At 39.4% G+C, this 23,349-nt stretch overlaps 1 protein-coding gene across 3 annotated transcripts in view; it reads left to right on the top strand.

Annotated features, from left to right (window-relative positions):
• The window catches only part of MCC (MCC regulator of Wnt signaling pathway), a 220,504-nt gene that overhangs the window by 138,453 nt on the left and 58,702 nt on the right, over positions 1-23,349 (top strand). For all 3 annotated transcript variants that reach the window (XM_075488555.1, XM_075488557.1, XM_075488558.1), the window contains 2 exons: positions 9,366-9,479; positions 16,351-16,493. In XM_075488555.1, coding sequence (XP_075344670.1) covers positions 9,366-9,479; positions 16,351-16,493 — 257 coding nt within the window. The remainder of the gene's footprint in view (positions 1-9,365; positions 9,480-16,350; positions 16,494-23,349) is intronic.

Below are 23,349 nucleotides of genomic sequence, written 5' to 3'. Positions count from 1 at the left end.
GGACAGTTGCTTGTGCTAAGGATTGACCTGCAATAGTGAGCCGCTGACCTGGGAATGTGGCACGGACAAGTCTGAGATTTACAGCCAGGAGTAGCAGGGTGGGTGATACTTGGTAAACCATATACAACTTGAGTGTGGTTTATAGTATGTTATCTTTCTAAAAACATTTTAAAAAACACTACTTTCTTGTAAGCCGGGAGGTCACTGGAGACCTCAACTTGTTCTCTGCTCGTTCTCCACTCACCCTGGAGAACGTGTAACTGGTGGGTACAATTACAGGTGCAGGGGTTCTGCGAGGAGCGGCCATCAGAAGCCCTGTGAAGAGGGGATGGCTGGTGGCCTGAGGTTAAAGAAGCAGGGAGGGGAATATGTGAAGGTCTCAGAGATGCAGCTAACCTTGATGAAGTAATTAAGAACTGAACTGAATGTATTTTGTTAAGCAAGCACGTGCTCATCAAGGGAACTTTGCTGCCACAACTGGGGGCTCTAAAGTTGTTTAGCTGCTTTTAAAAATTGTTTTAGAGCTGTAGTTTTGGAAGCTACATAATGGACGTTCTAGTAAAGCACTTTAGGGCATGAGCTGACTAAGAAAAGCTGGGAAGATGTTTTCTTTCTATGAATTTCAAACAAATGGACAAATACATCCTAGGGGGTTTAGTTGATAGGTTGGGGGGGTGGTGGTGGTGGGTTTTTTTTTCCTTGCTGAAGCATCGGATTTTGGCTTATGATGGAAACAGAGTGCTGGATGTGGTGGGTCACTCATTTGACCTGGCAATACAAATTTTGTTTCTCTAAATTTATGATGACAGCAGATCATGTGGGTCATGTTGGAGACAAAAATCCTTGTATCACTGTAAGTACAGCTTTGTTACTAGTCCACAGCCTTATCTTTGGAAATCAGAAATAATTTTTTGGTTGAGAAGTCTTGCAAAGAACATAAGAACCATGGGATGCTTTTTAAAATTATTAGTAAATTAGCATAATAAGTAGTATCTAATTTTTGAGTGGCTCTTGAATGGCGATCTCTGTTTTGAAAGATCTGGATTGCTCTCAATCAGAAGAGACAAGCTGAAGGAGCAAGTTAAAGTGATATAAAAAATGGCAGGGCTGTTGGAAAACGAGTCGATGTGGATGAGCTTACACCCTCTCTGTGATGTTGTTGTGTCCAGCACTAGAATGTGGGTCACCTTAATGCTAAACGCAGAGGATTGGGTGAGGTGCATTCTTGGGATTAGTTTTCCACTCCTTTCTTTCCTGAGGGGAGAATGGTATGCCCATCACTTCAGCAGTGATCCTTGCAAACTGGAAAGGAACAGATAAAAGGGTTTTGGCATCCTGAGATTTACAAGGGATAAGGACCTGCATTGAACCTCACTGTTTTTCTCCCTTCTCAGTTCATTTTCTCCGGTTGTGTTGGGCAGAAGAGGAGGTATTAAAAAATACGTCTGTTTCCTCTTTCCATCAATTCACTGGTAAAAACAAAGAGCCTTACTGAAATTATATTGAGAGTAATTTTAAGGAGGGTAGGAGTGCTAAATAAGTTCACTGAAGTGGGATCAAATCCTGGTTAGTATGGATATATCAAGCCCTCTCTAGCTCATAATGGTGTATTAATACAAATTTTTTATTTTTACTTAAAGGCTGTGGTTGCAGACAATGTGTTGAGACTGAGTTGAAATGTATTTTGTGAAATGACAGTATTTTGTCCTAAGCATGGTCTCCCCACCACCCCATTTCCATCCCCTGCATTACTGTTACTTTGCTTCCTCACTGGGAGTGGAAGTGGCAACAGGTTCCTTCTTTGGAGGGCAAAAGCAAGGCTGTGAGCCTTCATACATGGTGCAAAAGCCAGGTAAGAGGCTATCAGTGTGGACATGTGGGCTGCCCTGCAATGGGACAGTTGAGGTTCTTAAGAATCCCAGAAGAGTAAACTCTGCAAAGTGTAGTTGTTTTGTGCAATCTACAGATTCAAATGTTCGTCTCTTGGTTACTTTTAGGTCTCGTTTTTAAGCTTTCCTTCTCATGTCACCTAAAATTTTCTTTTGCATGAAGGTGTAAACATCTGTTGTAATAGAAGTAGAGCCATTAGTCTAGCCCTCAGGCACACTCAGAAGTACAAATTAGCACGGTGCTCCATTCGTCAAGTGTGAATTGTCAGATTAATTTTTCAAAGAAAGATCTTTTCCATTATTACATCCTTTTCCTTTTTCTTTTTTTTGTTGTAATATGTTCTAAAACTGATCCTACTGACTGGAGTAGCATTAGATTACCTGTTCTGTGACATTTTTTGAACAATCTTGTAGTGTATTTTCTTTATCAAACACTTTTCATTGTGATTAAGGTGGGAGGTTTTTGTTTGTTTGTTTTAAGAAATGGTTTGAAGTATTCACAAGTGCCTGCAAGTGTTAATTTCCAGTTAAAAAAAATCTCAACGGAAATTGTTTATAAATAATGCAAACAGATTGAACACATCTGCTACAGATTTTTCAAATTAAAACAAAGTATGTCTTACACACACTTGGTCTTTGTTTTTCTAGAATTTGGATGGCTCCATCCTGGCTTGTGTTGGCACATCATTTGTTTAATGTTGCACAAGCATGTGAAGTAACTGTCTAATGTCTAATATGACAATAATTGCTTCAGCAGCATAGTCACAAAATGTCCATTTTGTATGTCACTGTAAAAATTTGTAGGCTTTTTATTAGCACATAACAGTTGTTTCAAACATGTAGTTTCAGGGCATGTTTGTAGGCATATCCAACAATTCAGTGGTACTGCTTTTTTAGTCATTTTGACTTTGCCTTAGGTAATTACTTAAAGGGCTGTTGACTGTGGTATTTCAGGGCTATGCTCTAGAGATCATGCAACTGAAATTGTCTAGGGAATATCGAGCAGTCCTGTCACTGCTTCTGGGAGATGGTTGTTCTTTTAAGTTTTTCCACTCCACCTTGTCATTATATTCACAGAAATGGACTTTGATTACATTTATATCATCACTTGCACCATAAAAATGCACCTTTCATGGAGCATGGCCAGGAAAAGGTGGCATGAAAATTGTGTAGGACTGAGAAGAAAAATGGTTGAGAGTAGCTACACATTTATATAACCATCACTTTAAGTGTATTATTTGCAAGTGGTGGTGATCTGTGCTCCCGATAAAATGTAAACTTGACAACACTTTTGAGATTTTATGTACAGCAAACGTCTGTAACAAGTTTTGTATCTTTAACTTCTCTCTTAGGAAGTTTTTTAAGCTTTGCCTAGATTTTTCTTTGTTTTGAAAATTTTTTAAGCTGTTTCCTGGTTGTGTGAACCTCTGCTATGATTTCTTTCATATTTTTTGTTCTGTGTAAGTTTTTTCTCTTGTACCTGTTATTACATGTCTTAAGTGTATCTGCTGTGTGTTAGCATGACAGGTTCTCATTCACCTCAGCAGATGAGTGCCAGCCTTGTCTGGGCTTTTCCTGGGCTAGCCCTGTTAGTGTTCTCTACTGCCACTAATGAAAGTTAGCAATGCACAACTCAATCACAGCCCTAAGATTCCTGAAGTCAAAATCCAGGCAAGGTTTTATTGTTCTGTGTCTTAAAATGTGTTTTTCATTATGAACGTACATTACCAACCTTTTTATTTCCTTGACAGGAGTTCTAGGTTTTAGTCGTATTTACTTCTTTCCCTTGAAGAAGGGTGTCAGAAAATACAATGTATAGGTATTTGTTGTTGTTTTGCCCTTTGTGCAGTTTTCGCTGGGATTCTGACTGTATTTTCCATGCTATCCTCTACGCCTCCCATCTGTCATCTTACAAAGCAGCTTGGGTTTTCAAATCCAGTGTAGTGTCCAGTGTCATTTGATAACAAAAAGACTGGGGAGGTTTTCAGAGATGAGGCAGCATTCTGAATATTTGATCAGGTTTTTTTGTGTATACTGCCTGTCATTAAAATAAGTAGTAGCAATACACAGAAAACATCTGTGTTGTGGGCTGTTTGCACTAAACCATGTGAAGTGCAAATGGCAAACAAAAGAGAGGAGAGGATGTTGGAAGCCAATACTTTCTGACCAGGTTCTTTTACATATTCCACATGGGGAGGGTGTCATGTTTAACATCAGATTTACTTATTTGAAGATAGTTAATGTTACATGGGATTTCTGATTTAGCAGAGTGATACGAAACATATTGAAAACACAATGCAAATGTAAGTTACACATGGCAGAATACAGCAGTTGCAATACACAGTTCAATCATGGTACCAATGTGATTCCCATTACTGGTCTGTATAATACACTCACTGTCACAATGCTAAGCATCCCCTGTCTCACTAGGAGGGCATACATGGGTTGAAGCCAGCTCAAGCCCATTGCTCTCTTTGAAATTCTTTTGCTAGTTTTCTGGTTTTTATACACTGTGTTGTGCTGAGCCACGTATACACCTCCCCTTTGTTGGCCTGGCTAACTCAGGGAGACATGCACGCTCTTTTAATGAACATAGGGAGAAACCTTTACACCACCAGCTGATCCACTCAGCTGTTGACAGCTTTTTATCTAAAACGAAGACCACTCTCGGGTCCCCTTGGTGTTGAGATCAAGTCAGCTTCTTTGCAACAGCTGTATTCAGTAAAACCCTGCATTATTCCCTGAGCATCATGGGCACATCACCCTGGCCCATCTCCTCTGTGCTTTCTTCCATGGTAGGGGTTTACCAGTCAGTCACAGAGGACGCACATAGAACAAATAAATTGGTCTTTTGGTGTTTGGCTGCTTTGTATTGGTATATGGGTTGGTATCTCCTTACCATGATCTTCATGCCTTTATGGCTCCCTTTGTTATGTCAGAGGTTACATTTCTGAACCTCTGTTCCCAAGCTGATGTGCAGCAGTACTGTGGCTGAGGAAGGCAGGAAACAAGAAGAAAAAGAGAAGATTAGTTCTTTAATTTCACAGAGAAGGATGTGCTTAGGTCCTTTTTGTGATCTATCTGTTGAAAATAGCAAACATATGCAGTGAGTACAACTGGTTTTAGCAATATGGTTTAATTAATCTGGTTCCAGGCTGAGGGAGAGAAAAATGTGAATCAAAATAAGTGATGAGGATCACAGTTCACAATGGCAGGGAAGAATGTAGTGCTTTGCAGTGCTTTAACCTTAACCTGTCGTTTTTTCAGCACCCTCCTTCATTGCCCTTTGCATCTTTGTCTTTATTCATGGCCTCAGAACACTCCCAGCAATATGTACTACAGACATGTCAGTAGTCCCCTGCTTCTTTGGCATTCAGTTCATATTACTATCCCATCTGCTCTTGTATTATTTTCCCCACAAAATTCTCGAGAAACCTGACTGCCGGCAAATACTGTTTTCAGTTGTACCCACATAGACTATTTCACAAAGCCCAGCATGAAAAGCAGTGTTTAAAGCACTGTGCAAATATACATCATTAAATCATGTCTACAGTATTGTAGGAGATGTTTGTAGAAGCAGGTATAACGGGGGAGAGACTGCAGTCATAAAGGAGGCTGGAAGAGAGGTTAGGAGGTTGCTTTTCCTAAGCTCGTGCTTAATTTTTTTTAATTATTGTATCTTTCAAAACTTAGCTGTACAGTGATTTGCATTTTAAAGATAGCATGCTATGCACAGTCTGATACTTTATATTAATAATAATAATTAATAATTAATAATAAATGTTATTGTATATTTAAAATATTAAAAACTGGCAGGATAGTATTAGGTATAAAATGTGGTGTGTGTATGTTTTGGTAAACAACCTGCTGTTCTCCTTGCAGAAAATTTCATAGAAATTGTGGCTTCTAAGTTAAGGCAGGTGATGCATTTTTTATTAAGACTACACATCTAATTTCTTTTCTGAAAGAATTCTTGTTTCCTTGGATGATGGTAGAGAAGCAATATGGTTGGCTTGTCTGATCCCTTTTCAATCACTGCTCTTGTATGCGTTGACCTTGCCTGTCCTGTTGGACAGTTTGGGTGCATCAGCATCACATAGTGGGTTTTTCCTGGTGAAATTCAATACTAGCTGTATGGGATCAGTATAAAGTTTATGAACAATACAGGCTTTGTCAGTGAACTGTTTTCTCTGTATGAAGTAGTTCTCTGTGGGAGCTGTTGCTTAAAGGTTCAGACCAATATATAGTACAAACAGAAATCTTTGTGGTGACTGTGTTAATTTTTACAAACTACTGAGTTTCATAATCTTGTGTCATTAAAAGGCAGCCCACCTTGACCTATAAATGTCTGTTATGAATGTTACTAACTCTGCCTTGTCTATCACTGTTTGCTGAGGGGAGAAAAAAAGCAGTATGCCATACGGCTACCTCCGTTCTCCTCTCCCTTTCTCAATTGTCATATCCCATAGTGATTCATTGCCGCAGCGTTACAGTCGTGACTGACCTACTGCCTTCCGGTTGAGGTTTTTAAATGGATCTTTCCAACTTTAATAGTTTGGATTATTAAATTCAAATTCTAGCTGTGAGCTTTTTTTTCCCAGAATGACTTTTTTGTTGACTGTAGCTCTTTGCTTGGATGTTTCCTTGTTTGTGTTACGGCAACATCCAAAGATGTGCGTTCCAGTTCCCGCCCTGCTGTGTGCTATACAAACACCCTGGGAAGCATGGTCTGTGGGAACGCTCACACCTTAAGGGAAGATGCAGCAAGACTTTGTAACACCTTTTTTAAGGAATTGGGGAGGAGAGCTTGGCTCTGCCAAGAATGTACAGCTACACTAGCTGTGTTAACCTTACTATGTATTGCAGTAGTAGCTGGAGGCACCACTTGCATGTGAGTTACTGCTGTGTGCACTGGGCACATACATGAAACCGAAGAGTATCCCAAGCAGCCCTCCTCTGTCTATGATAACTTCCTCTTGTCAAGTCTGCCCTTTCAGTAGCTTACTTTTTTTTTTATTGTTTTATTACTACTTGGAAGCTGAACTGGTCCAATTTATGAAAGGAAAGGATAATTTTGGGTAGTAAAAGATGCAACAAACTTTCCTTGTAATTAGTAACAAAATCCTTTGATTACATGAAGAAGAGTTGACCCTATATTGAACGGGGAGGCTGATGTAAGTCATGTATTGGATACCCTTGTTTGGCAGGAGCTGCCAGGCCAGGCAGCAACGTTGCTGTAAAACTAGACACAATTCATGCTGTTTCTTACCCAGTTTGGGGTGTGCTAGGGGACGTGAAGAAGAGCTGAGCTGACTGCAGTGTGGGAAGAGGACAAAGACAAACCCACGGGAGGTCCGCCTTGTTAGTTCCACTGTTCAGAGAACAAGTTGTTTTTCATTGAGATTTTTAAATTAACGGTGTCCTTTTGTATTACAGCACCATGTGTATGGACATTATTGGTCTGGTATTTGATTAAAACCACAGCTGGTGATCATTTAATTATAGTGTACGAAAGGGAATGCTACTTACTTGACTATGTAGCATTGTTTTATTCAATTTAGAGAATTGTAGCCATTTTTTCATGTATTATTTGAAGGCAGTGGTGAAGGATGCAAGATCTGATGAACAAACTGGCAAGCTTCCTTGCAACGCTTCCCCTCTGTTAACAGAATAAGGTGAAACAGTGGCTTATAAATTCACCAGCTTTCCTGAAAATTGGAAGTCAATTATGAACAGATTGATACAATTAGGCTGGTTCTTGTTTCTCCACACTGTAAAATCAGTGCATAGTTTCCTGTGGTAGGAAGGAAGGCCTTCTGCTGAAGGCCAAGAATACTTAAAGATATGCAGGGTGTTTCTCGGTTTATTAAGAGATTTCAGCATACATACTTGAAAGAAGCTACATAGCATATGCCTGTAGCAGGCCTGAATTACTGTTTTTTCACTTGAAAAACGAGGCTGCCTCAAGACTCTTAAACCTACTGCAACACAACATTGTGGACATGTATATTTATGCTGAAATGAATTAACTGCACATGTGTAAGACGTTTTTGTAGCTGACATAAAAATGCTTTCCACTGAACTCACAAATGAGGATGTCAACAGTTTCTAGCATAACTAGTTACACTGCACTTAAAACTGCAGAATTCACATCTAAAGATCTGTATAAAATTATGTTTTCTATCTTGAAGCCAGAGGTGGCCTTTTCTATAACAATGGCTATACTGTATGTGAAGGAGCTGTTGCCAAATGATCTCTGCTGTCATACATCTACTTTCGCATGTCAGTATGTGAAAAAACCTATGGTATTGCTGGCTTCCAGTATTGTAAAGGTAAAACTGATATCAAAATAGGACTCATTAGCAGATTGGCTGGAAATGGAACAAGAAAAATAACTTAAAGGGGACCCACCCAATAAAACGTCAGAGTGAAGGACTGAAACTCGCTGGAGGACTAGAAAGGGTTTGTGTTTCAATCTGAATCTTGGCAGCAGAGCAGCGTTTGCTGTGTTACTTGGTCCAGTGTGAAAGGTCACTTTTGTTTTCTCACCCAGTATAACTTGGAGTTGTTTCTTTAGTACTACAAAGAAAGACTTCAGTACTAGTGGCTAGTTTTCCTCCTGGACTTTTCAGTTGTAGTTGTCAACACCGAGTGTTGAATTCTAGCTGATGCCTTTGGTGTAACGATGAATGGGATATTTAAGGACAGGAAGCGAGTGTGAATGAGTAACAAGTATAGGATTCTGTTAAGAATTGTTCTTGATTTCTAAGTCACATAGCTAACATAATTTAGATGATACCAGCTATCCTAGTCTGCTGTATATTTCCACATGCTATCAGTTAAACGTAGAACATATCTTTCATCAAAAGGATCTATTGCAGAAAGAAAACCAGTTCAGGTTCTTCATATGTGGGTTCAGTAGATTAGAGTCATTAACATTCAGTGACGTGGGACCAAGGAGAACAACAACTACAGAGCAGTAGCTCAAGGTGAAGTAAGCTTTAGTTGCAAAATAAAACCAAATCCTATGCATGGAGTTATTCCCTTCCCAAACTGATAACCTTTATATGTCTGAAGGCATCAAAACGTGACACACCTTCTTTAATAATACAAATCTGAGTCAAAATTTAATGTAAGGTTTTAGACTCAAAGGTACAAGATTCAAGCTACTTCCTATTAAACTAACATTAGAACTAATCTACACATTTCCGGGTGAATTATACTTCATTGTATTTATCCTTATAATGTGTTTTCTGATGAAGGAATGCATGTGCTGTCTGGAGAGGAGAATTCCATGTAAAAAGTATTTAGTAGCGTGTGGATTTCTTTTAGACTTTTTTTATACTAAAGTTCCTATTAACTACTGCAGAAATCCACAGGTGCTGTAGCTGCTGTATAGTACTATATCCTCTTTCAAATGCCATTGCTACATGGCTTGTGAATTGGTTAATTTGTTTCTTTCCTTTTGTCTTACAGCTTCATTTAGCAGCCCTGGCTTCATTAAAGGGAGACATAGTGGAGCTTAATAAACGTCTACAACAAACAGAAAGGGAGCGTGACCTGTTGGAAAAGAAATTGGCAAAAGCACAGGTGAGCAATAGTTCAAGATTCTGAAGATGGTCCTTGGTTTTGTGTTGTCCTTGTTCTTCAGAGAGGAATATGGTATGTGGGGATAAAATACCTGAACAATATAACCAGTGAAAAGAATTTTAAGACTACAAGAAACACAGTTTCTGTGGGTTTTCAGTTTTATGTGCTGATGGCATTCTTCTAAAAAATACCAAGAAACAAATAAATTAGTTTTGTTTTGAAGCCAATATAAACAGTGACTGCTTTGAAATATTTTTAGACTATAAAAATTGCAGCGTATTCTCAGTGGATTAGGTAACTGATCGCAGAGCCTTCCACTCCTGGGTCAGGTTCAAACACAGCACAAATTAACACTGATCAAAAGCTATTGCCAATTGGCAGTGCTTTGGTGGTATGTGAGAAATGATTTGTGATCTCAGTCTAGCTTCTAGTAAGCCAGTTTGTATGTATCTGTTGTGGAAAACACAGTCAGTGGAAAGCCAAGGGATTAAATAAGAATAAGGTCTGAACTCTAATGCTTTCAGAGCTCTGAAAAAAAAAGTCTTTTCAGATCAAGATAAATGCAGAGAGGCAAATGCAAACAGGGAAAACTGAACTATTGTTCTTAATATTTCTCACTTCAATAAATGAAACCTTTGTTTTCAGATACTGTCATTCTGGCAAATACCTTTTATAAGTACTTTACATTGCAAAACTAATTCAAAATACATACTCATTTATAGTTGCATAGAGACGGTCGAAGCAGTTTGTCCTGTGAAGTGTGGCATCTTATTTGTTGCCCAGAGAGGTTGTGGAATCTCCAACCTTGGACGTACTCAAGCCAGCTGGACCTGGTCTTGGGCAACCTGCTGTAGGTGACCCTCCTTGAGTTGGGTAAGGGGTTGGATGAATGACCTCCAGAGGCCTCTGTCAACCTCAGCCATTTTGTGGTTTTGTGAATTTATAGTCTTCAGTATTCTGTGCATTTCCGTAGGGGCTTGTATCTGTGTGTTACTTAAACTCAAGCCAAATGTAGAAATGTTTAAGCAGTCTAGATTTTTAAGGCTCTTACTTAAGTCCTCCAACCATATTTTGGCCCTTGTCCACATTCCCTCATGTTTTTTCAGCTACCTTTAAGGTTTTTGTAAGTGATACTGTTATTGCAGACCATCAATGCAACATCCAGAAATAAAAAACACTTTCATGTTTTTATTCCTCTCAGTATGTGAGCCAGAGCCACACCAGGAGTTAACAGTGTTTATCAACTATAATCCTGAGAGCCTTTTCTAATTTCTGCTGCATTTGAAATAGACATACAGTCTATTTCTGACATACAGTTTGATATGAGGCTGCATTTGACAATCATTAAAGTCACACGGATCCACTGTACCCAAATGATCCGCATCATTCTGCATGACTACACTGACTTTGTTGTTATTTATAACTCTGCAGGGTCTCGTGCTAACTACAGGTTTTGTTAGTGTTTTAGTTTTATTTCCAGCTCTTTGTTTAAAAATACACATATCCTCTTTCAGCCAATGAAGAGTGCCTTGTAGGTGCTCCCATGCAGTAATGAATCCCCATTGACGGTGACTGGAATTAAGGATCAGTCCTTAATCCCAATTAACATATGCTCTGTTAGCACAAGATTGTTTGGTGTTTTCTTTGGTGGGTTACCAATTACGCATGTGTGTGTAATGCTCGATTTGTAATGCTGAGGGTTTTTACATGATCTTGGGCTGTGTACTTGTCAGCACAAGCATAGTGATGACTGCTACCCAAACTGTGAATAATACAAAATCAGAATATCTAGCGTGCTAGCTAGCTTTCAGATGAAAAAATTACTTTTTAATGAGCAGTTTCTGTGAAGTTTCAATGTTTTAGCTCTTTTCAATTTTTTTTTTAAAAGCCCTCAAGTGGATAGAATTTTTGGGGGGTTTGTATTAAATAAAATACAATCTTTCTTAAGGAATAAGCCATTAAACAGACACAACTCATATATTCAATGTGTTGGCTATGTTTAAGTACTGAGACAGACTCTGGTGAAACCAGTTTACCTTTTCTTCTTTTTCTAACTGCATCACTTCCAAGTTGATGCTCCACTTAACATGATTTTTTGAACTTTTCCTCCCACTCCACAGAGATTCATCCAAAGTCGTATCATGTATCATATCATACAATTTTTTCCTCTACAACCTCTGTCTAATGCATTTCTTCCTCACTAATGCGAGTCAGAGGTTCAGAAGGCATAAATTAAATAAGAAGTGTTTGAGGTTCTGCATAACCATATTCAGATGCTAGAGGGTCAGTATTAAATCTCTATGCTACATCTGGACTCTACTTAGGCAGCGCATGTTTCATTTCAGCTGACGTGGTAAATGCTCTCTGGAACAAATAGCTCTTAAAACACATTTTTGGTAATACCTTTCCCATCATTTCATGAGGCATGTGAGACACTTTGGAAGAAAGGATTAGTGATTTGCAGAGTGAAGACGACTTGGGGAACCACAGTTCAAGTATTAGGTGACAAATGGTGAAGAAAGATAGTTGGATAGCCTGTGCTTAAAATTTTGTAAAAGGACATAATTGATTACTGGTTGTTGTATCGTGCTCATTTCCAAAACTGCAGTCTGTGAAGACCTGATACAGCATTTGCCTACACCCTTCTATTATTTCAGTAAGACAGCAGATCTCCTTGTCTGTTTGTATTGGTGTACAATTTGGCAGCAGAGTGATCTCTTGAATGAAATTTGCTGTAAAGTACTGGTCAACCACAACTAATGTCTTCTTCCAGAAATCTTTCTGTGGTTATGAGAAGAAAAGCAGTGCTTTCTACTAGCTCTGTCTGGCATGGTGTGCTGGCTTTGATAATGATAAGTAGTGGATGTCTGAAGGGAGAGCATAAGAAACGCATATAAAGAGTTGTCCTCCTTCATACTCCCCCACCTTTCTGCCAACATGTGCGAGCAGGAGACTGCATCACATTTAATAGTCCTCTGTGGTCCTGTCCTCCGTGGATTTATCTAATCTTCTTCCTAATCCATCTACATTCTTGGCATTTCCTACATCCTGTGACATTGAGTTCTGCAGTTTTATGATAGAACACAGGATTTAATAACATGCTGAACGTTTCAGCAAATACAACAAGAATAGACAATTCACTGCTACGTCTTTCTTATCATTTCATTTCATTTCCTTTCACAAGGTAGCCCTGCTCTCTCATTCTTTGTGCTTAGTCCCTGTAATTTGGGAATTTTATAATAGCTCTAGATACAGAGTAATGAAGACTGTGCTGCATCATTCTGGATCCTGTATCACACAGCAGTAAGTCCCATTACTGCAGTAATAATTCTTTACCATCCTCTCGATTATTCAGAATATAGGGAGGGACAGCAGAATTTCAGTGTAAGAATAAAACCAACACTCTGTAGGCACATAGGACCATGTGAACTTCACAGGAAGGCTTCAGTTTATCATCTAACAAAATAACTTGAAATAGAAATGCATGGTGTTCAGACGAACATTGAAATTACTCATTCTGTTGTGTGATGTTCTTATCTCACATGGATTAAGTCCTGTGTACTTGTATTCTTCTTCCACATCAACTATACACAGAACATACCACCAAACAATTAATTCTGACCATGCACGTTTTCATGATTGAGGATCTGGCACGATGGACTTGTGCTTATACTTAAAATTAGATGAATGGATTGCCACTTTAAAATCTGCCACTCCCCTTTAATTAAAATACTGTATTAGTTGAGGGAAGGTTTTTAGCTCCTGTGAGCCTGTTAGACAGGTTTAGCATTGTGGCTCATTCAGGTGATGACTTGTATTCTTGGTGAACAATGCCATAGCCAGTGTTTGTCTCTGCAGGGCCTGAGGCACTGGGGGATCTCCTACCAAGCACTGCTGCTGGTGGTTCTTTTTTTGTCCTCTGACTGAACACTGCAGATTTAACATAAAGGTTTGCACTGGTAGTCTTTCCTGCACTAGGAATTTGTGTACATTAATATGCAGTAGAATCATGTGTTGAGACAATATCCTTGGGTTAAAATATTTTCTCTTATTATTGTTCTCCCTCATTCTCTTCTTGCTCTTGTGATTGTTTCCCAGCATCAAGAGGTCAGACAAAGGTGTTTCCAGGCATTGTTAATTTATACTGTAATAGAAATAACCTTTTTAGTCTGTACCAAAAACCAGCCAAGGGTCACTTACACGAGAACTGTGGTGGAACCTTCTCTCCTGATCTCAACAATTGCTCATCTTTCGCAGCCTCTCAGTAGATTATCCCTGTGTTTGCTTTCTCAGAGAATTAGAGCTTTTAATGGTTTTGATCAGAACTTAAGTATGAGGCTGGAAGAGGGATGAGGAAAAGCGCGCAAGGTATTCATCGTAAAAAGTTTGTGTGACTGACATGCAAATAAATTGCAAGAGCTGAATGTGTACACCTTGGAAAGAAATAGGAACTGGTGGCAGATCATTGTTCTGAGACTCAAAGGACACAGAAACTAAAGAGGATGATGAACAGGTTCAGTATCCCAGAAAAAAACTTCAGCAATGGCTACCAAAACATGCATTTGCTTCTTTGCCCTTTTAAGCTTTGAGATGAATGTGCCATAATAAGGAGCAATCCTGTATAACCAGAAGAATTTTCCATCGCTGCATTTTGGGATTCATACTGAACTATGTTTCCATTGTTTGGATGTTTTTGCCTTTTTTAGTTAAGACTTGTCATGGCTGACCAGAACTTATGAGACATAACTCTGTACCCACCTCCAAGGCACAGCAGTCCTTAGCGTCATGTCCTTTCACAGAGGTTTCCTTTCTGCCTTTTCCAGTTCCCTTTGCCCAAGATGATCCAAGAGCCCTTTTAAAAAAATCAAATGTGAACCTGTTGTCTTACATTGCCAGACTGCTGGTTGTTCACAAAGTATGTCTGTCACTAAATGATGGTTATCCTGAAAAGCGGTGACTGAGAAATGGCTGGAGAAAACAGAAAGCAAGTCTGGTAATGTGGCTGAGGTCCATTAGCAGGAGTCCATATATCTTCAGTCAAGATAAACAAATTCTGCTTTTCAGTGACAGTTTAGAAAGACAAAAATGGTTGTGATGGGATTTTTATTTATTGTCTGAACATAATTATTACACACTCCATCTGAAACATCCTTGTGGTTTAAAAGGAAAAAACAATACACATAATTGATTGATCTGGATAATGCTTAGGTAGCGTTTGTGGGTATCACTGTGTGTCAGAGGAAGTTTAGGTTTAGAAAGGCAGAATAAGCAACTCTTTATTGCACTTAAATCTGTTCTAAAGCTTTTGTTACACATTTTGTCTGTGTTACTTCTGCACTTTGAAAGCTGTGGTAGTTCTTCAGCCAGATAAAATGTTAAGATACAGAAACGTGAGAAATAAGTTGTGGAATGATCCTACAACAAAGAGTCATTATAATATACATGTATAACCATGTCAGTTGCCAACATGAAGTCTTAAAAGCCAGGTGAACGTTATCAGTCTTCTAAAATGTGACCCTTTGCTCTCCTCTTCACTGTGAAGATATGGTCTGTTTGTCTTGGTGTAGGTGAAAGTGCTTTTGACTTGAGCTGGAGTAAGAAACTATTTTGTTGTAGTCTGTGGAAGGGTGCTCTAATGTCTGGGCTACCTTTCAATGTGCATATGCCTGGAACTTAAAAATATTGGAATAAATTTTATTTAAAATTTAAAAGAAAAATGTTATTGAAGCTCGATGTAAATTTTAGCTTTCAAGCAGCCTTTTATGTAGATTATGTTCTCAAGCTGTGAATGTGAGTGGCCAAAAAATATGAGGGCAAACTGTGAAAATTCTGGCATACCTGCTAGTTTGGATGTAATTTTCATATTTATGATACAAAGGGTTGAGGAAGTTATCTCTGTATAGAGTGTTTACTAGATTTGAAAAAATCAGTTTTGATGCAGCAGTGTTGGAGGACCTCATACATGACTATAAATTGCATTGCAGGTCTTCAGTTAACAAGTGTGGTTTTTGTACTGTCAGTTGGCTTGTGAATTTTCTTTTATTGACAGCACGGTACATACCATTCTGTGGTTGCAAGGAGGCTTGACTGTTTCCTGCAGGGGTTCAGAAGCAAGAAGTTAGAAGTCTTGCTCTTTCCAGCCACTACCAAGCATAACTTCAATCAGCATGCACTGTTGGATTGTAATTGCAGTAGATTGTAATTGTTTGCTGTAATTGAAGTAGTTTGCTGATGTGAAGAGTAAGCCAGAGAGGATGGATCTTAAAGTTCTGTTGGAAAGAAAAAGGAGGATTTCGTGATACGTATAAAAAACAAGCAGCCATGTAGCCTTTTAATTATTCAAATAATAAGCATTTTATTGTAGAGGATTAAAATAATAAAAAATATGCTATATTATCTGTAAAGGCTAATAAAAACAAATACTCATACTAGAGAAGAAGTCATAATCTCAAGTGTGGTTACTTTTCTGTATAGTAATGTGGTTTCTGCCTTAGGACTTGTTCTAATTCAGACCACGGTGGGAAGATCCCTGAAGATTCATGATGCATCATGAATCTCATGGATTCAAAGATGAGATATATATAGCTTTTTTGAGTTGCAAATGGCCTTTTTTGTTCAAGCAGGAAGGGCAACTTCTGCCCCTTAGAAAAAAATAATAATAAAAGTACACTGCATAGTTTTTCAGTTCCTAAAATCATGTAATTACATACCTTTGTGTACCTGTCAATATTTTGCATCTATCCTTTTCTCTTGCTAAGGCAGCGTTGGTTTGATGAGTAAGAAAACCATTAATGGTGTGCACTTTTGCCTTGTATCTGATCTCTTACAGTTATTCATAAGAACCTTTCTGTTCCTTGCTTCTCTGCTTTAGTGTGAACAATCCCACCTAATGAGAGAGCACGAAGACGTGCAGGAGCGAACAACACTACGCTACGAGGAACGAATCACAGAGCTGCACAGTATCATTGCTGAATTAAATAAAAAAATTGATCGACTACAGGGAACAACAATAAGGTACAGCAACTTCCTGGAAATTCTCAGCCAATGCAAGAATGGTGCAAAATATGGTGTGAATTATACTCTAAATATAATTTGATGATGACTTTAAGGTAGTTAGGCTTGTTATGACTGGTACTGAGTAGCTGACCGTAATTAAGATACGTATTCTGCACAGTATCATCCAGAGGCTCAAAAGTGCTACATTCTCTCTCACCAAATCACACTTTGCAAAGCCTAACAAGCACTGCAAAGAACTGCACTGTGCCATCTAAATATTCCTTTAGCGTGACATACATGGCAGAGTACCAAGTAAGTGATAGTAGTGGTGGATAAAGGAAGATGTAGGCACCCAGCCTGCACCTCTGCTTTTACCTTTATTTCGTGGCATCCTATAGATCACCTAAGCAAAATCACTTGTGGTGAGAAATATGGCTCAAAGGGATTTCAGTAGGTTTTGCATCTACTTGTACTGGTATTTGTGAAAAACACAGGGGTACAAATCACGTTGTTGCCTGTCCTTGGAGCAGCAAAGCTTGGGGTATTACACTAGGTCATTACTTGTTCCTGTATTAAAATAAACTTTACATTTAACTACAGGAAAACACCTATTTTTCCTCGCTTGCTTTTACCCATTATTCTCAACCTAGAGAAAGTTGGACTAGAAGGAGGAAGGAGCTTCATGAAGTTTAGCTTGTGAGGATGCAACTAAACTACTAGAATTTATGGATTTTCTGGAGAGCCTCAAATTAGATTTGACGCTTTCATAGGTAATGTTGACATGGTGCTCTACCCATATAGCAAATTTTCAGTTTTCCTTGCCTGTTAGCTGCAAGTTTTTTGATAACTGCTTTATTTGTTCTTCCTTGTAAAACTTTCCGCTAGCACAAGGTAATGTTACAACTGCTAACTTAACCTTTCATGAAAACATTTATATGCAAAAAGAAAAAGGTTTGGTGTACCATAAATAAGAGAAAGTATCATCACGCATTTATACCACTATAAAAGCAGTGATAGAATCACCTTATGCTAATATTATTTAAGAAGATAAATACTACCAACTCTGAGATGATCATAGCTAGTGATGATCAAGGTGAGATTTTTCAGGTAAGTATTTTCTAAACTGGTAGTAGTGCTCTGAAAAAATCCCTGTGACTCCCTTGTTTATTCATGCTTGATACCTGTGCAGGCAAACTTCCCATTTGTCTTGTTTCAAGTCACCTCTCTTTTCAGCATGATACTGGCTGTCCATCCCGCCCTCCTCTCTGGTAAAGCTCTACCAATTGAAAAGTCTGGGTGAAAGGCAAAATCTGAGAAGCATGAGAGCTGCATTGATATTTTTTTCTCAAACGGCAGAAGAACTCCATGACATTTAAAAAAATGTTACATAGAATCCATAAAAATTGATTGTTTGGAGTCCCTGTGGCAAACTAAATGCCAAGTGGTGTTCAATTACAAAATACTGGAATCAGGTGGATACCGTGAATGTTTAACCATGTCCATAAACAAGTCAGCGGTGGCATGCACAGGAAGGTGAGGCATAAGGACCGAGCTGGATGGGAAGTGCATGCTTCTTCTCATGAAAAGCACAGTTTTGCCACCCCGTTGGGGGTGCAGGCTTTTGAAGGCATCAGAACAACGCTGCTGCATCAGGTGCCACACCACTGTCATGCCCCACCGGTTGGGTCTTACCGTATGAGAGTTCGTTTTGCTCAGACAGCTAGGGTGCCTCCTCTGTTTTTACTTGTTCTGGTTCTGTTAGTGAGAACAAAAACGTTTATTAAGTTAGTGTATTTTTTATTTCCTTTAGTGGTTGGAAAAGCTTGTTTTCTTTGGCAGGCCAATAATTTGGTGTCTGGGGAACAGAGGAGTAATATTCCTCCTAAAAATGGCAAGCAGAGGTAGAATTGGAGGGATTCCATAGGGTTTGTAAAGACAACTGAAAGAAGGAAAACTGATACTTCCTGCTGTGTCTTTCTGTAAATCCTCTCTGGGACCTACTTGCGTCACTCTTGAGAAGCTGTCCATCCCACAGAGCAAGGGTGGTGTAGAGGCTGTCCTTGCTGGGGCAGGTGTGACTCACAGCACTCCACCCTTGGCTGCGGGGACTGTGAGCCCGGGAGCGGGAACAAAACAGTCCTGAAGGAAAGGGTTCTGGGAGCACGGCCCTGCTAGGGCCTCGACGCTTACACTTTCCTCTAAACCAGAATGCAGGAGGGATTTTAGTTTTGATTTGACTCTTGGATACCTGCAAGTAATACTGAGTGGAGGCTTTGCTTGCGTATCACAAAATTTAGGCTGTCTTTTTGGAAACAGTTTTCGTGAGTTTACATTAATTGCATAACAGATAAATGTTTCCCCAATGCTGACACAGAGGTTATTCAGTATTTTCATGATTGTTTTTAGGCTGTAAAAATAAACTAACATATAGCTTGATGTACTGCTGCTTTATGACATTCTTCATGGCTCCTTCCAAAACCCAAAAATATTCTGGAAACAATTAGAAGAAACCAGAATTTCACAGAGGGTATTTGACTATCCTCCTTAAGCTGTATTATCTTTAAATTTGTAGCTCTTTGTTTGAATGCGAGTAGTACCCTCAGAAAGTAGGGCAGAAAGTAAGCAGAAAGAGTGTTTAAATCTGAATAAGGTATTGCAACAGTTTGAGGAGTGTTGGCAGGCTGTATAAGCTAGTTAATGTTCTCCATTCCAAGAATTTTTCTCTCTTTGTTTTTTGGTGGGGTTTTGTTGTTTTTGGGTTTTTTGCCCTTGCAATGTCAGGGGTTTTACACAGCTTGAAGTGTAATGGCTTTTGCTTTAGTAATACCAGCTCTAGAAGAGAGCTTAAGACACATGTCAATGCCTGTGCATCTTCTTAGGTATACCTGATGAGCTGATCTTAACAGTAATCTTAAAGGAATATTTTTAAAGTTTCCAGGATTGTTCTAGGTTTGCTAGCCATTTCTTGCGTATGACAAGTTCCATGTGTGTGGCCACATGAAGTTAGCTGCTGCTCTTGCACTACGTTCTTCCATCATTCCCTAAAGAAAATGAGGTCACCATGGTTGTGGGAGCAAGCCAACATTCTTCTGCAATTGTCTCATCTCCCTGCTGCTGCTCTGGACAGCCCAGATGGTTTGGAAGCCCAACCTCACCAAAAAAAATGCTGAAATACAGCTGTAACTGATTTGATACTAGGGCTAGAAAGAGAGTTGCCTATACTCATACTGTGCAAGCAGGCAAGCCTCTTGCTTGCCTACTTCTCCATGTGTGACACTGCAGAATTTACCCACTGCCAGCCCAAGAAGGTAGCAATTTGGGAGCAAAAAGACACTAAAGAAGTGGTTCACTAGGATGAGGATGCTTTTTCTGTTTGAGCAGTCTGGAGACATAAACCTTGGCTATGTTTTTTCTTGGAAAATTACAATTGTGTGACAGTGTCTCACTGTTCTTGTCTACATTATTAGGGAGCGAATGGGAGGAGGTGGCCAGTATTTTGCTTAAGTTTGTTGTAAAACTCACGTCACAGGCTTTTGTCAAACTCCGCAAGACTGTTGGGCAGAAGAGCATATGATGATTGTGCAGGGCATGTTTTGTCAGCTGCTTTTAGAGTGAACAGCTTTCAGTGAGTGGTACGAGCTTGGGGTTCCTGTTAGCATGTCGAATGGATGCTGGTGGCAGTGTTACCCTACTTCTGCTGTTTCAATTTGTAGAAGACAAATTTTTTGCATTGCAAAGGTTCTCTGTCCTTTAACAAGGTGTATGCCTACTCCCATTTTCTCTCCAAGTGTGTACAACTTAGAAGACAGCAAAGCCAATCAAATGGATCTTCCCAGTTGTAGAGTCATATTGTAAATACTTGGATGTAAAGGATACACCTGATAACTCTGAAGCACAGAAAGGATTTAGAAATTACACAGTAGCGTACTAAAAGGGAACCATGTCTCCGTTAAAGGTGAATATTCCTGACTTCAGAATTGTTTAGTATTACCTTAGATTCGTTTGAACTCAACTGCTTTTTTCTTAATCATGTCTTTGGCTGGCAAAATCATCTGTAACTTGGTTGTGCAGAAACAACTTCAGCCTATGACTGACAGTCTTTCTTAGATGTCAAATTGAGATTCAGAAAAAGGAAATAGGAAGAGATCAGTTTGCTCTTAGTTCTAACTGAGTGGCTGTTTGGGTACATCTGTGCAGCTCTAGAAATAATAAGCAACTTTAACAATACTAAACAGAAATATACTCTGTTGAATATTGGTGCTTGTTAAGGATTATTTGAAACAGTTGTCAAGAAGCTTGTAACCCATTGCTGTAAAACCGTTTGTTCAGACTTACAGCTTTTAATCTGAAATATATTCAGAAAGTAGGTTGTGTTGGAGTTAATGAGGAAGAAGGAGAGTGAATAGACTACAGCATCACAAGAAATAGCACGTGGCACTTATAGTCATATTTAGACAAATGACCTGGAGGTCTGATGCTGGCTTCTAAATACGGGCTAGGTGGAAGCTACTTGGACTGAATTCAAATGGCAGTGTAGGTGTGATAGTGTTGGCTTCAGCATACAGTGCCCAGCCCCACCTGCCTTCAGTGATTAATTCCCATGTTGTCTCAAGTGTGTCGCTCTTTGTTCAGAAGCGAACTTGTTCAGAGGGACCTCAAGTGTGTATACAGAGGGAGCTGTCAATCTCTGGGTTGCAGTGCACATACACCTGTAGTATTTTCTATCTGAGGGTCTTGGAATGCTTTAAAAATACTGGTTCAAATAAGATGATTGTTGAAAAACTGCTGGCACCTAACATGTGAAATTATGCACTGTTTGCAGCTGTGAAGAGAACGTGCACCTTGCCAGCATCCTGGCAGAACTTGTCAGTGGTGTGGAAGGATGCTGACAGTGTGCCGTTTTGCTCACTATTTGATCAAGTTTTTCTCAGTGTCTGTGCAGCAGTTGTAATCCTTGGTGGCACCTGAGCACGAGGAAAGCAGTAAGTACAGACTTGCCTGTAAAACACACTTTTTTGCTCCAGCATTGATCCCAGGCCTCTCTGTGTTTAGAACAGCTTGATCTGATCTTAATTGCCTCCAACTCACCGTGACATTCCAGCAACTGGGAACCGTCAGGGCCCATAGGAGAACAAATACCTGCTTTCTCCAGCCGGGCCCTAGATGATGGCACAACAAGGAAGCTGTAATGCCTCCACTTCCAGGTGGTGTGGCAGGAGTTCAGGGGCTAGTGGTCGTCAGCTGTTGAGCACCTTGCATTTCCAGTGCCACTGGAGGACTCTCCTCCTGTTTTGGGGAAAGGGGAGTCTCAAACAGTATCTTCTGTTACTGCCAACTTCGGTTTTAAAGGCAGAATTTATATTTCCGGTGCATCGCTCCCCTCGGATAACCCCTTGTGTTTTTGGCCCTCAGTCTGCCCCTGATGAGACTGGTGGTGGAGAGACCAATTGACCTTGCTGTTGCTTTACCTGAAATGGATTTCTGATCTTTCTGGTCAGGGCTTAGAAGCATTAGTTCATTCAGAAACTGATCAAAAATTCTGGTTTGAGCCATCGGAAGGGTGCAGGTCCTGCCACATGACATACTTTTCAACTGCCCCAAGATACAGCGGGTGCTTGAACTGAAAAAAACAGCCCTAGTGCTAGCTAGATTGAAGCTGTGTTGGATTTTAAACACAAAATCTACACAGCAAGAGCCCTGAGAAGAGTGGTGAGAAATTATTATTGTGTGTGGCATTGTTTTATGATCAATACAGCCTCTTGTCCATTTGTAGATGTAATTCAGGTTTTAAAAATATAGGACTAATTGTTTCATAAATGAAAAAATGAATTACCTTCAGATCAAAAAAATGCAACTGTTTGAGTGCTTGGTAATTGTTTTTGTCTAAAGCTAATTACTGCTGGCTTGTGCTGTGGCTAATAATAAACGAGTTCATGGAACATTAACTCACACTTATGTGTCTTCATTACACTGTTTTAATTCCTACAATTCATGATTTAGTTCTCACACTTTCTTAAACATGTATTGCATGGTACCTTAAAGACTTTTCTTTGATCTAAATCTCAATTTTAACCAGCTGACCTGCATTTTTGTCACTAAGTGCTTCTGATAAAGTCAGGTTTTCTTTGTACTGAAGCAAATGTAAGGTGTAGAAGAGTATAATAGTTCCTGTAGAAATTACATCTCAGTACCTTGGGAAACCTTGCTTGGCAAGCAAGCTGAAATTCCTTTTTTGAGCTGGCCTGGTTCATAAATTGTCACCTCTGCTACTTGGAGAGCAGACTTTACTTCTGTCATTGTTCCCTATATGTATGGACCATCTTTTCCACTATTTTGCTTGGCAAGTCCAGACACACCTCCAGGCAAAATCCTGCAATATTTCTGCAAGAAACGTTCATCACCATGTAGCATACACACAGCAGACTTAACATTACAGGTGCCCCTCCCAGATGCAGGTCCCCAGATAGCTCTTTGCTATTTCTTATTGTTTCCAAATCCAGACAGTTCCATTCTCACACTTTTCTGCTGAATCTGCAGCAAAATTAATCTCTGCATTTGACTTAGCGTGTAACAAAATGATGGCTGTTTGCTTACTTATCAGAGGGGCTCTGCACCTGGATAAGCTGGTGGTTTTCTCATGTTTAAAATATATACTTTAATAAAACAGTCACTATGGAAGTAAAAAAAATATTCTGAGTCGAATCAGCAAGTGGATCAAAAGAAAAAATGTTTACAAATGTTCTCAGGCAAAGCTAGTATTCATTTACTTATCTTCTTTCCCAGTGCTTTGAACTCTTCGTGTGGAGACAGCAGGGAAAAGCCCTAATTTTTTAAGCTCATTAGCTTTAGCTGAAGTATTCTGTGTCCTCAATTA

Source organism: Mycteria americana, chromosome Z (assembly GCF_035582795.1).
Source record: "Mycteria americana isolate JAX WOST 10 ecotype Jacksonville Zoo and Gardens chromosome Z, USCA_MyAme_1.0, whole genome shotgun sequence".
NCBI classification, from domain to species: Eukaryota; Metazoa; Chordata; class Aves; order Ciconiiformes; family Ciconiidae; genus Mycteria; species Mycteria americana.
This window is presented reverse-complemented; position numbering and strand designations above follow the sequence as displayed.